Source organism: Phodopus roborovskii, unplaced genomic scaffold (assembly GCF_943737965.1).
Source record: "Phodopus roborovskii unplaced genomic scaffold, PHOROB, whole genome shotgun sequence".
In the NCBI taxonomy this organism is placed as follows: Eukaryota; Metazoa; Chordata; class Mammalia; order Rodentia; family Cricetidae; genus Phodopus; species Phodopus roborovskii.
In genome coordinates this window covers 31,789,606-31,805,102 of record NW_026126418.1, presented here as the reverse complement: position 1 = coordinate 31,805,102, position 15,497 = coordinate 31,789,606, and the positions used below count along the sequence as shown (strand labels likewise).

At 36.5% G+C, this 15,497-nt stretch overlaps 1 protein-coding gene across 2 annotated transcripts in view; it reads right to left on the bottom strand.

Annotated features, from left to right (window-relative positions):
• The window catches only part of Sp3 (Sp3 transcription factor), a 41,765-nt gene that overhangs the window by 6,417 nt on the left and 19,851 nt on the right, over window positions 1-15,497 (bottom strand). For both annotated transcript variants that reach the window (XM_051184471.1, XM_051184472.1), the window contains one exon: window positions 1,767-1,959. In XM_051184471.1, the coding sequence (XP_051040428.1) occupies window positions 1,767-1,959 (193 nt within the window). The remainder of the gene's footprint in view (window positions 1-1,766; window positions 1,960-15,497) is intronic.

The following is a 15,497-nucleotide window of genomic DNA, read 5'->3' as shown; positions in this document are numbered from 1 at the left end:
TTCTATTTCTGCCAACATACACTAATGAGACAATCAGACAGATGTGCAAGGACATATGTGTGAGGATTATGGCAAATCCCAAACAAAGGAGAAAGTTAAATTATATATCCACATACAATATACATAGATCAAAAGATGACACAGATCAGACTTGGAAATACGGTCACAAAAACTTACAAAACAAGAGACTAAACAGTTAAGAATAAGATGTTTCTACTTTAAAATATAGTTTTGCACAAAAATGTTACAGTAGTTAGATCTTGAGGTAGGATATGATTTATGGGGCTTGTGTTATTCTGAAATATTCTACTTTCTCTTAATTTTTGGGGCATGTTTGGCAAATTAATTTAAAATGGTGTTTAACATTAGAGAGTAAGTGAAGACTAAGCAGTAACCCCCATATAGATTTGGTGAATAACTTATCTTGAAAGTGCCTCTAAAAGAAGAGTGTATTTCAGAAAAGTGACTGCCTATCCAGAATTCCACATTTATTTGTAACTATCTGAAGGTCAGGTTCAAAAGCAGATCCACTGAGTTTGCAATACAATGTAAGGGTTAGGACTCTCGTATACAGGCTGGCCTCAAACTTTCATTGAGTGCTGGCAATTTTATCTCACTGAGTGCATCTATGTGTGACACATATGTGCCACTTATAAGAACATTGTAAGTTTTCGCATGTTAGCAGCTATCAGGCCCCTCCCCCTGTTTTGTGATTTTTCAAGGCTCACTGACATTTTTTTTCCTAGTCATTTTTGTTGCGAATGAATTGATCAAAGTAGAAATCAATTAACAGGACCAACCAGAGAGCTGATAATCAAGTTTATAGCTGTGCACATGTATATACACAGTTATACTCATTCAGCATATTTTGCATACTCAAAGGAGAAAGGTACTGCAGTCTTTCACAATAATGACTGAAGATTTTTTTTTCATTCTGTCTTTGTTTTTTATATTTCAAAGCTGGGCAAATAAGATTCTGTGACTACTAAATCTGTACAGATAAGTCATTATGAAATATAATCATGCTCATCTAGTATTTTCCAACTTAATTACATCTTGCTTAATACCAACACTGTTAACCAAGTTTTCTTTTTTGCTAACATTTGGTCTTTTTCATCTCATCTTCAGTAATACTGTACCAATCATTTAAGATATTTCTTATAATAACATCAGGATAGATTTTGTTGAGTTTTTTTAAATGACCCAAGTATCTCTTAATAAGGTTACTCTAGCTACATTTAAAGTAATTACCAACCATATGAATGCATTCCTATAACATTATTTTTATCTTAGTTTATCTTAAAAAAAAAAAAAAAAGTAAAATACTACCATGATATTTAAAAAAAAAAAAAAAAGTGTGTCCCATCATTAAGTTTATATCGTTATTCCTGTTGAAAATGATATATGTATACTTATCATCTATTTCTGAATTTCTTACTTTTATGCAGCAATCTCAAGCTACAATTTTTTTTCTCTGTATTAGGCCAAACTTCTTAATGGCTTACAAACAGGCTAATAAACTGGGGACCATAAAATTGTACCTATTATATTCTTTTGACGACTAAGCAATTTTAATTTGAAAAGCATTTAGATACGAAAATTTGTATATATCTTGTCTAACTTCTGCCACTCATACAGTCACACACTCAAAATGACCATGTGATGAATAATTTACCATAATTAAGTGATATGGCATGCAATGCTTTAAAAACTAGGGTGATATTAGCACTCCTTAAAGCAACAACACATGGCTGATGTATGCATACCTCCCACCACCTTCTTTACAGTTGGGACAGGTGCAAGCTACCCTCCGAAGTCTTTTTCCTTCTTGATGTTGTTGGTCCCCTTCTTCATCTACCACTTGTACTCTTAAGTGTGTTAGGTCATTGGTATTCAGTGTAGAATCACCACTGAGCTGCCACTCTTCAGGGTCAGGTTCTTCTTCCTTGATCCTAATATCTAGAGATAAAAGGGGGCAGCACATATATATACATGAGATGCAGCCTACTGATTTAAAAAAACAAACATTAGTTTCAAACTTTTTAAAAGTTAAAGTGAGTATTATATAAGGAAAAAAGAAACAACTGTTTCTAAAGCGTATTCATTTTCCTTTGTGGGCTTTTCCCCTTCAAAACAATATATTTTATTTTTAACAGACTTAGCAGAAGAGGGAATAACGCAAGCAGCTGAGCTTACTTTTTTTTAAGTCTCCAATAAGAAATGTGAAACTTCAAATATGTCGTTCACTTAGTCAACTGAGGTATTGCAGGGCCAAAACTAGGGCCTCATAGCCCTCTCCCCCTTTTTTCCTTATAATTTTTTGAGATAAGTTATGATTAAGTTTCCCAGGCTTGTCTGAACTTGCAACTTCCTGCTTCACCATACAGCTGAAATTTGAGGCCTGCAATAGCAGTTACAATCATTCAATAAATTTAATGACTAATTTAGCACAGAACATGTGTCTTTAATATCTTACAACTTATAGCCATTCTATTATAGGTGCCATATGAATATAAAGGAATGTGTTCACAGGACCAAGAATACACCTCAGTCAGTATAGTGCCCTGCCTCAAGAGCATGGGGGTCTAAGTCCAGATCCCCCACACCCACATAAACATTGAGCACTGTAGTACGTATATGTGTATATACGTCACAGGAGTGGGAAGCTGAAAAGCACAGCATATCAGGGAGGACACACAAGTGGAAGTGGATTCCTACAGCCTATTGGCTAGCTAGCCTAGCCAAATCAGCTCCAAGTTCAGAAAGATTCTGTCTCCAAAAGTAAAGTGGACAATCGAGACAGCCCAAAGTCAATTAGTCAATTGCTGGTCTCCATTCACGTTCTCTCTCTCATTCTCACTCACTCGCACGTGCACACACACACACACACATGCACGCACACGCGTGCGTGAACAGACAGCATTACCTGCATTCACTTGTACAAAACATGCAAATTCAAGGTTTAAAGTCAACAAATTAAATTACTGAAGTATTAACACTATGCTATACAAGGAAGTATATAAGTATGAGACAGTTTCTGGTTTATTATAAACCAGATTGGGAAGAAAAAGTAGAGTGATTAAAAAGTGAATATAGCAAGAGGTCATGTTATTTTCTTGGTCAAGACAAAGATCTCTACAGATCACTTAGAAAATGATACATTACTGGTCTGTAGAGATCCTTTGCAAAAGCTCTTAACCACTGAGCCATCTCCAACCACCAACACATGCACATAATTAAAAATAAAATAATGAGCAAAAAAGTACTACTAATAACACATGTAATTGGGCACATATCACTGTACACATATGTAGTCTCAGATCTAAGGTGACTAAAGGAGGAGGTTCATAAAACTGAAACTAACCTGGTCTACATAACATGACTGATGAAACAAAACAAAGGGCTTGAGAGATGGCTCAGTGGTTAAGAGCACATACAACTCTTGCAGAAGACCTGGGTTCAGCTCAAATAGCCTCTGTAGGCACCTGCAGCTATGTCCCCAACGCTCACACACAAATACAATAATCTTGGTTTAAAAAAAAAAATATTTTTAAAACAAAGCATCTTTTAAAAATATGTTCAAGACGTGGAGAAACAGCAGAAGCTGAGAAGTTAAAAACAACAAGAAATGTTTTGTTCTGACAAACAGGAAAGCTATGTTTACTGCTTATGAGAAGGATCCACTATGTGTAGGGGGGAGGTGATCAAAATGCCAGAAAGAAATGATAATCCAGAGAATACATAAAGGGTTAGCTGACAAAGCAATCATCATCTCCTCTGTCAGAGGAGGGACAAAAACACATTCATTCCATATTTCCACAATTATGAGCCTATGTATAGTGTGAGTTTCATCTGGTAACTGAAAATTTAGCCTCTGCCCTTTGGTATTAGGTGTAATGTGGCAAATACCATACATATATTGCACAGTAGTAGCTCTAACAAGCTGAGTAAGGCTAGTTTATAGATAGTATATTAAAAAAAAAAAAACAAGAATTTTATCAGATGTTTTAAAATCCGGTCATGTCATTTAAGTCTCAATTTCCTATGTGTTTACTCAACATCATTTGTGATACCTGGAGAGAAAAAAAAGCAGGGGCAAGACAGTGTAAGAATGTATCTTAAAAATACAGGCTGAGACCGAAGGACTGCTTTGGTTCAAGATTATTATGCTCTGCACAATGAATTCCAGACCAGCTCCAATGTGATAATCTGTTGTATCCCAACACTCAGGAGGAAGAGGGGGAGGACTACTTCAAGTCTGAGGTCAGTCTGTCCTACACAGTCTTCTAAGCCAGCTAGGACTATGTAAAATCCTGTTTCGCAAGAAGCAAACAAATCTACAGAAAGAATAGCTTTCTGAATAGTAACTACCAAGACTTAAGACCATCAAAAGAACAAGCACACAAAAACACTGAGCAAAGGCTCAACAGTTAAAAGTACTAGACCAGGGTTCAATTCCCAGCACCCACATGGCAGCTCACAACTGTCTTTAACTCCAATCCCAGGGGTTCTGCCACCCTCACACAGACACACACACACAGGCCAAACAACAATACACATTTAAAAAATGAAGCCACAAGAGAAAAAAAAATCATTAAGTATGGTAAAGAATGGAAAACAACCTGGTTGAGGGAATGGAGATTTTTAGAACAGTGGTTCTCAACCTTCTTTCTTACTATACAGACATACATAATGTAGCCAAGTCCAAACTGAACATATCTTGGTCCATCAAAAACAAACTTTCTTGTATCCCCTTGGCATTAATAACCTAACTACACAAACTATCAACTTCAGCAAAGTCTTGCCAGGGCATGCTAGGCTCTCTCTCTTATCTCTTTTCTCCAAGTCATCCTGTACTCAACCTGCTAAAATCTTGTTCCTAAGTAGAATATAATTATATTCAATGTACCATGCCAATTTTCTATTTTCTCCTGGATTAATTTCCAAAAATCAGTATAGAATTTTAGGAGTAAAAATACTCTATCTTTATAATGGGCTAATGTGATTTATGTACCTATCTCAACTTACAGAATGTACACCACTAAAAAAGAAACCTAATGTAGAATGTGTGCAGTTATAATGATTTCTCAGTGTGAAGTCACCAAATGCAACAAATGTGCCACTCAAATGGGATACTTCTGATATGGAAACAACTAGATATAGAAAGGTGTCTGTGTTGCTGGAAGATCCAATTTCTTGATCTGTATTGATCTTCTAAAATATATAAAGTTAGTAATGTATATGATTTATATAGTTCCCAAAAAATTATAAAATGGGACACTTCTGATATGGATAATAACTAGATATAGAAAGGTGTTCTGTGTTGCTGGAAAAATCGAATTTATTGATCTGTGTTTATCTTCTAAAATATATAAAGCTAGTAATGTATATGATTTATACAGTTCCCAAAAACTTATACTCAATTTCTCTTATTATGGTTGCATCTTCAGTTTCCAGTCTTTACCCCACTTAAATGGGTTGAAATCCCAGAAACTTAGGGTATCTTCTAAAAATTGAGTTCATAATTTAAAGTTTGGAATATAATTTTATTTGTTCAACAAATACATACACACCTGCAATGTGTTGAGTTACTCTTCTAGGTTCTAAGGCAAAAATTGTTACCAAGAGTTAAATGAATGTCTTTATCGGGTTTACCATTTAATTAAGAGAGGACAAGTAAGCAAGCAGGCAGTAATTGTTGGCAATTAAGTATGTGGAAGAAGAAATATGCTAAGGAGGGATAGGAAGTGAAGAGAAGGGAATAATTACTGTTTTTTAACACAGTGGACAGAGACAGCTCCTGCCAATGTGGTGATATCTGACCTGAAGGAGGTAATAGAGGTGATCAACGAAGAAAGAAACACTAGCTGGAGTGTAAGCCTGATGAGTTCAAAGAAAAGAAGGCAGCCTGTGTAACAAGAGTATAGTAATCAATGTGGAGAAGAGAGGTAAAAGCTGAGGTAGGCAAGGGAAGAGAACCATATGACATACATTATTACATAGACTATTATAACAACTTTACATGCTATTCTGAAAATAAACACAGGATTACCCTGGATGCTGCATAAAGTCCTCAAAAAGACAAGGATAAACATAGGGACACTAATTATATTAGGAAACCATTATAAATTATTACAGCCAATTACTAAGTGTGGTGATGTAGACCTTTAATCCCAGCACTATGAAGCAGAAACAGGCAAATCTCTGTAAGTTCAAGGACAGCCTGGTCTACAGAGTCAGTTCTTGGGCAGGCAGAGCTATACAACGAGCCTTTAAAAAGAGCACACCTGTGATCCTAGCACTAAGGAGGCTGTTGTAGAAGGATCCAAGATCAAAGCTTGCCTGGGCCATACAGTGAATTTCAAGCCAATCTGATCACAATGAGAGGGCAGTGGTGGTTTGCCTAAGATAGTCAGGGCTCTGGGCTCAATGTCCAGCACTGCCAAACAAGCAAAGCAAAGCAAAGCAAAAGTAGTCAGTGAAGGAAGAAACAAGTCAAAAAAAAAAAAAAAAAAAAAAAAAGTCAGTTATTTTAGAAATGTGTGTATGAGAGAGAGACAGAGACAGACAGACAGAGAGAGAGAGAGAGAGAGAGAGAGAGAGAGAGAGAGAGAGAGAGAGAGAGAGAAAGACTGTCTCAGGCTGAAGAAATGGCTCAGTGATTAAGAGCACATATTGCTTCTTACAGAGGACAAGAGTTCAATTCCCAGCACCCACATCAGGCAGCTCACAATGGCCTGGAGAGGCAGCTTCAAAAATTTAAGACTATCTGAAATACCATAAACTAGAGTTTACATAAAGTAGTATACCTATAGAATACATAACAGCAATATAAAAATATAAAAAGCTTATTTAAATGACTTAGTATTTGAAGAAAAATTTAAAAACTACATGGCAGAAATAGAAATCTGAGGTTGTTTGCATAACATATTTAAGAACTTTACAAAGTAACAGCACTGTTTTTAACTATGTCTATTATCTTCATCAAAATGTTAAGCTTCCCTCTGGGCTAGTACTGTTGTTTTGTTCTATGATTTCAGTTGTTTTTGACTGCAATTACTTTTAGGACCTAACTGTGAATCAAGCTTATAAATAGTAGGAGAAAATATGTTTGAAAATCTTTCTATACATGTAAGAGCTGAAATTTCAAAAAGGGAAATAGGAATTTAAGCAGTGAGCCATATCTCCCTCCTTCCCTCCCTTTCTCTCTCTCTCTCTCTCTCTCTCTCTCTCACACACACACACACACACACACACGGCATACAGTATCATTAGTATAACTACAAAGATAAAATTAATTTTCAACATCAATTAAGCACTAACTCAGGAGACAGATTTCTACCAAAAGTATTACCAGAAAAAAAAAAATCTTATCTCTTCCTAAAACTGCAATAGAGCTAACAGAATATTTACAGTCAACTCTTAACTGCTTTATCAAGTCTGAAATGTCCATATTTAACAAGTGTTAACATTGTATAAAAATTGTGATAATGTTGATAGTGTATGGTTTTTATCCATGTCTTTAATTTTTTAAAGCACTATTGAAAATACATTTGATTTTTAAAGTTTCATTTACATCTTCTCTTTAATCATTCTAACCAGCTATAAAAAACCACAAACAGAATTACAGAGTTATGTCCTACAAAATCTCATACTGCTTATTTAGGTTTTCTTAAAGATTCTTATAGACATATTCCAGAGCTATCAAAAAACTTTTCCCTAATTTTCCTTTTAAAAGAATAGTTTTATAGACATGGGCTCAACTTCCGAGTCTAATCAAAACAATACAAGATAGACTTGTTTGTTTATTCTATGTTTTGTTTTTTAAGATGAGGTCTCACTCAGCAGCCCAGGCTAACCTTGAACTTGTGAAACCCTCCTGTCCCAGCTTCCCAAGAGTTGAGTGGCTTAAAGACATGAGCCACTATGCCTGGCTCTAAGAAATAGATTTCAAAACTAAATTTTATTTTGGTACTTCCAAATACTATGAGAGCGAGAGAGCGAGAGAGTGCGAGAGAGAGAGAGAGAGAGAGAGAGAGAGAGAGAGAGAGAGAGAGAGAGAGAGAGCGAGAGCGAGAGAGAACGCAGTACCTCAATCTTTACGCAGTACCTCAATCTTTAAGCCACCTTCCCCCCCAAATCCTTATTCTTTAGATTTGGATCACTACTTCTGTAACTGCTTCCTTTGTCCCAACTATAAAAACAAACAAACAAACAATCCTTTTTTTTTTTTTAATTTTTCAAGACAGGGTTTCTTTCTCTTTGTATCTGTGTAGCTTTCTTTGTAGACCAAGGCTGCCCTTGAACTCACAGAGATACAACTGCCTCTGCCTGCCATGTGCTAGGATTAAAGGTGTGTACCACCACCGCCCAGTTAAATATTGGATGGTTGGTTTGTTTGTTTTAAGTTTTTCAGAATACCAAAGTTTTTCTACCCACTTAAGAGACTATTCTGAAGCAGTTATTCTTCCTATTATATTTAAACACACAACTCATTTAAACATATACAAACAAGGCATATAGCCATAAAAAACAGGGACATTTATATAAACCTATTATAGGTCTTAGTGAGAATTGACTTCTGGGGCTGAGATAGCTTGCTGGGTAAAGTGCCATGCAAACATGAAAAACTGAGTTCAGATCCTCAGTCTCCATGTAAGGAGCACATGAAGGGACTGGTCCTGCAGACCCAAAGGGCAACAAGAGGATAACCAAGAAGTCCCAGTGAGGGCCCAGCATCAATAGTGTAGCAGAAACTAGAGACCTCAAACCAGACCAATGACTCTTCGCAATGAACATTTCCAAGTAGATAGATGGGTTTACCGCCTGACTCACAGTGTCACACTACAGCTTCCATGACGAGACTAAATTTTTTTTTCCTTCTCTTTCTTCCCTTGAATTTTATTTTATTTTGAACAGGGACGTTGTAAGGGCAAAGGGTGGATATGATGGGATGGGGAATGAATGGAATGGAGGTGCCTGATGTGCAAGACACAAAGAAAAAGAAAAAGAAAAAAAGCACTACCTCAAAAATAAGGTGCAGGCCAGATTTGGTGATCCAACCTGGAATCCTAGCACTTCAAGAACAGATAGGCAGAGCTCTGTGAGTTTAAGGCCAGTCTCTGTTCTACATAGACAGGTCCAAGACATCCAGGGCTATATAATCAGACCTTGTCTCAAAAAAACAAAGCAAAACAAAACAAAAACAAACAAACAAACAAAAAAAAGGTTGTGGAGAGGGGGACTGGGACAGGTACAACTGTACAACTAAGAAAGACAGTTACCATTGAACTCTGTCCTGAGTTACCTCCACAGGCACACCAGTGCCACCACATGTCACACACAAGCATATGAATGTACATCCACAGCAGCTCTGCAGCAGAGCCAGTTCACGGGGACAGGAACACTGTTAGTTCACATATACATAATACATAGTAACTGCAATTTGATAAAATTAATGACTTTAAAACCTAATGTAAATTTTAGTATATACCCACATACTCCATACTTCAATATAGTATATACAGTCTTATGGGAAAACTGCTATGTACTTCAAAGTAGAAATAACAAGGACATTATGCTAATTGAAATAAGCAAGTAAAACACAAAGTCCATACACATTAAGTATCTAAAAAGTAGCTAGAATCATTGAAAGAAAACTACACAGTCTAGGGATACATATAGTTTTGTAGTATCAGAAAGTTTAGGAGCTATGTTGTACAATATGAACATACTTAAGTAAACACTTAAAAACAAATTAGTAAGGGTTGAAGTGATGGTTCAACGGGTAAAGGCACTTGCTGCCAAACCTTACAACCTGAGTTCAATACCTAGGACCCTCATGGTAAGAAGAGACCCAGCTCTCAAAAGTTGTTCTCTGACTCCATTCATGCACTATGGTGATGGGAGATGTCATTCTGTAAATATGTTTCTTGTATTGGTTAATGAATACAGCACTGTTGGCCAATAGGAAAGCAAGATAGGCGGGACTAGGAGACAAGGAGGAGAGAGGAAGTAGTAGGGAGGAAATTCAACATGGAGGACAGCCCCTCTCTCTGGTAAGATGAAACCATGTGGAAATAATTTAGGTTAATAGAAATGGATTAATATTTAAGACAGAGCTAGCCAATAAGGAACTAGTAACTGGCCAACAGCCTTATATCTAATACAATGTCTCTGTGTGTTATCTGGGGCTGGCGCAGCTGTGGGACCAGGCCGGCGGTGGCGGGAGGGGGGGGGGGCACGACATGGACACGACACATACTCATAACACTTGCATGTACCTGAACACAAAACTAAAGATTTAAAAAAGACAGTAATTTAAATGTGTTTTTTTTTTTTTCCTTTTAAACTACAACTGAAGCAAAAGTCTAGGAGTGCCTCCCAATTACAGAGTACTTGTTTTAGGAATCTCACAGATAAAAATCAATGTCAAAAATTTAGAATAGTGAAAGATATACAGCAATATTAAAAATTAATATGCATGATTTCCTAAGAGCCTACCCTCTCCCCATGAGCTATACTAACTAATTGCCTCCTTTTCTCCAGATTTTAAAAAATAAGTTTTTTACTCTAAAGTTAAGATGTTCTCCCTAGGCTTTAAAAAAAAAAAAAGAAAAACAGTTGCAATAATTGTGATTGGTATCCAAGAAACAAGCAGTTTATGTGAAACACCTATCTAATTCACACTATTCAAATTCTAACAGTACCAAACATTCATATTAAGAACAAATTCAATTTTTAGAAGCTAATGATCTGAAGGTGATTATGAACATGGCTAGGTATTCAATCCCTCTGATAGCCAAACTCAATTCAATTTACTTTTCTTCCCATATACAAACACACCTTACCCTCAATACAGAAGGGAATGAAAATATACTATAATTAAGAGTTATCAAACTCAATAATGAAGTTCAGTAGGCCCACATACAGCCTCTTTACAGAGACCTACTCACTAAACAAGTATCTACCTACTTAGTTATTTACCTACTTAGACACACAGGGTAGAGTGTTAAAAATACACTCATGAAAACACATTAAAAAAAAAGGGGGGGGGGAGCCAAAATAATCCCTGGCTTTTAAGCAATCTGTAAACCCAGTTAACAGCACAAGAGCTGGGGTAATGGGGAGTGGTTTAACTCCACTGCTTTTCCAGCCTCTTCTGTGAGGTTTTTCTTTATCCGTAATCCTCATTCAATCCAAGTAAAATCAACATCAGAGTGTGTCCCCTGAGAGGAACCCTCAACATACAAGCAGGTGAGAGTAATTTGAGCCAAGCAGGATCAATCCGTCAGGTTAAACCATTTTCAAACTTTTATTCAAGTCTGTGTTTCTTTGGTCATACAACTGAAAAAGTTAACCAGGTCTCATCTATTTGAGAGTTCCAAATGCCAATGTCTAAACCACACCGTTCCCCAAAACTTTGCTTTGTCTTAGGTCTACCAGGTTTTCTTAACTGTGGGTACTTGAGCTTCCCCAAATGTGGCCATCAATCAACAACTTTTAGTTTCCCTTTCCTCCAAACCTAACCAAAAGGCATTAACCCCTTTAGCAAACCACTGAGTCACACCTTAATCTTTTTCTAAGTTTTAACAATAGGAGGGAGTGAGAGCCCTAACCTTGAGTGGATCCTCTCCAAAGGACTGATATTCTAGTTCATCTCTTTCTCCTAAGAACTTGCTGGAACTGATAATGGCAGCTAAAATACTGTTTGCTTTCCAAAGTCACCCCCCAAAAAAAAATACAAGTCCTTGCTGTCTGTGCTTCTGCAGCTAAGTTTTTTATCAAATATTTCTCCTTTGTACATTACCACCCTCCAAAAGCAGTTTGCACTACCAGATTGAGCCAATGCTACAGTTAATGTTTTCTGTTAAGAATATACATTCCTTCTTATTAATTTTTAATTAAAACATGTTATTAACTAAGTGTGACCCAAGAGACACATAATGAAAGTCACACACATAATTTCCAAGTAAAAGACAGTAAATTTTAATATTATTTAACTAACCCATGAGAAATACATAAAAATTACTAATTTGAGTCAGGCAAGGTGGTGCATGCCTGTAAGCCCAGGGCTTGCAGGGTAGAAACAAGAGGACCAGAACTTTAAGGTACCATTACCTATAGAGTTCAAAGCTATCTATCATAGGCTACATGAGACTATCTAAAAACAAAAATAAAACTGAATTTGTATATTCTATTTTAATACTAAGTTTTATAATTTCAATTTGTATTTTATTTTTCCATACCTCAATCCATCTAGACATATGTCAAGTACTTAAAAATACATTTTTTATTTCTATCCATCCTAATCCTTAAAACCTTCTACCACTTCTACTACTTGGAGTATAGCTAATCCTGTACTCCAAGCTTTTGTCACAGATCAATCATAATGGGCCAGACACTGGCATACTTCAATAACAACAGCATGCTGCACAATTATATCCAATCTGGGTATGCTGTGGGAAGGGTGTTCAAAGTAAACAGTATTGACAACTAGACTTTGGTTTGGTTTGGTTTGGTTTGGTTTTAAGACAAGGTTCCTCTGTGTAATCCTGGCTGTCCTGGAACTCCTGTAGACCAAACTGGCTTGGAACTCCCTCTGCCTCCTGAGTGCTGGGATTAAAGGTGTGCACCACCACTTAGATAGACTCATTTAAAAATAAATAAATAAATAAATAAATAAATAAATCACAATTGGAAACTTTCAAACTATGCTTTCAATTAATTTTATCCCAACATTTCCTTCTTTCCCCTCAACACATACACTTGCATTTCAGTGGTAGAAGGTTTACTTAAAGGATTTTAACCAAGATGAAAGAGAAAGGAGGGAGAGAGGTAGGTACAGAAGGGGATAAGAAGAAAAAGAAAAGAGAGGACAGGAGGAAAGAAAAACAATAAAAGGTGAGATTATAATCTATATTCTACAACCAACTAAATAACACAGTAACTCTAACAAGCAAAATTCTTTACCAAGTAACATATTTCTCCTTTAACAAAGTTCCTAAGATTTAGAAAAGCAACAAGGAAAAGTATCAACCCTGCTCAAACACTATTCCAACAAGACTTCAAATTTTCTTTACAACTTCTCTTACCAAGACTCTAAAAATTAGATGGAAAAGTTACATTCATTCCTCAAAAATGAGATAAAAGGAAAAAAGAATAACAAAGCATTGTGGTACACACCAGAACACAGCACTTGAAAAGAGAGCCAAAAATTCAAGGTCAGCCTGAACTACACAGCAAAACCCTGTCTTACAGGGAAATAAAGGGATACAGTAATATTAACACACACTAAAGACAACTTTCACCAATTTTTACAATGGTTCTTCTATTTCCTTCATAAATTAATTTCCTGACATTTAACACTAAAAATCAATTGTCTACTCACTCACCCAAATATAAAGATCAGTATCAGATTTTCAAGGTTAAAAAGCTGACGCTGTGGTCTCACAGGTGAAGCTGAACTAACTCCCCCTTTCCTCGGAGTAAATGCTTACTCTGTTCCATTTACAGTCGAGCATTCGCAAAAGCATTTTGGGATATTCGAAGATCCATGGTAATGGCTGAATTACAAAAAATATTCGGAATTAAAAACTTGTAAGTGATAAACAATAAAAAGCATCATAAGGAGAGACATACATATATAGGGAAATCTGTATTGGTTCAGATGTGTGTTCACCTCAAACAGCCATTAATGTTTCCTTATAAACATAAAAGATTTACTTTATGTGTGTGAATGTTTTGTTTGCATGTGTGTTTGCGTGTATGTGTGTTTGCGTGCGTGTGTGTGTGTGTGTGTGTGTGTGTGTGTGTGTGTGTGTGTGTGTGTGTGTGTGTGTGTGCCTGGTACCTGCATAGGCCAGAAGATGGAGTTCCTAGATTCCCTGGAACTATAACGATAGTTGTAAGCTGCCATGTGGGTGCTAGGAACTGCACCCAGGACCTCTGGAAAAGCAGTAAATGCTCTTCACTACTATGCCATCTACCTTTCCAGACTTTTGAGTGTTTTAACTTACCATTCTAAGATAAAGTAAGTTCTTTAATTAAAAAAAAAAAAACAAAAACAAAAGATGATGGTATCTAAGCAATCATGCAGTTGCTTTTCTGAGGGAAAAAAATAAATAAAAATAAAAACCCACTTGTGGTGGTTTGAATAAGATACCCCCCATGATCTTGGGCATTTCAGTACTTGGTCTCAAGTTAGTGACCCTGTTTGGAGGAAGTCACTGAGGGCGGGTTGTTGAACTCGGCTGTTGCAGTGGTCATGCCTGCCCACTATCACCCTTCCTCCATTGTGATGGAACCCAGAACTCTAACCTAAATAAAGCCTTCCTTCTATAAGTTGCCTTGGACATGGTGTTTTATCACAGCAATAGAAAATACACCAATGCAAACCAAAATTATCCATCTATTCCAAACTGAACTTCCTAAAGCCAGGTATCAAGAGAAATCTTGCTAGTCAACAAAATGTTACCCAGTAAAACATCCTGACAGAGCATCAGAGAAGTTACAGAAAATGTACATATTTCTGTTTTACATATTTCATGTTTTACAACTGATCATAAAACTTAAGATCCCAATCTACCCTCTGAACTTCCCTAAACATGCTTTTAATCCCTGAATTTGGGACGCAGAGGCAGATGGATCTCTGTTCATTTGAGGCCAGCCCAGTCTACATATTGAGTTCAAGGACAGAGAGGACTACAAAGAGACAGTGTCTCAAAACAGAAACTTTCTTAAACACCTTTAATTCTTTTTAAGATTTTAAAAAAGTTCTGTGTACACATGTGTTGAGTTTATGTGTACTACATGCGTGCAAGTATACACAGAGCCCAGGGAGTGTTGGATCCACAGCAACTGGAGTTCCAGGCAATGATGCGGGTGCTGAGAACTAACTCTACAAAAGCAGTAAGCAATCTTAACCAATCTAACCTGCACTGGATAAACCCTCCACCTTTAGTATTAGCTCCTTTGTCAATTGTCTTGACTTCAAGTGCCTACATTCTGAGCTCAATCTCTACATTTCTATTATCAGTCATTTCAAGCCATCAAATTACTTGCCACACCCAAATTAAGATTCTCCTTAAACTGTAAATAATATAACCTTTCTTAAACAATGGATCTATCCAGCCTCTGAATACACCATTTCAATACCTAACACTCTTACTTCCTTTCATTACTTTATCCTGTTAACTAAAATAACCTCCTACCTTCTTTAATACTAGTTTCTTCTCGTTCCTATTTATTCAAGTGTTTTCTGGCATTCATTAACTTATGTTATTCCTCTTCAAAAATGTTACAATCCTGAATTAAAAACTGAAGGCGGGGTTTAAATGAGTCCACCAGACTCAAGAAAAATGATAACTAGGTATTTATTAGGGAAGCACTTATACAGATAAGAGTAAATAACTGCCTCCGCCTTCTTGCTCCAGAACATGCAGTCTCTGCCCTTCCAATGCTCTCTCAAAACCAAGAGTGCTCGAGCCAGCCCCTCC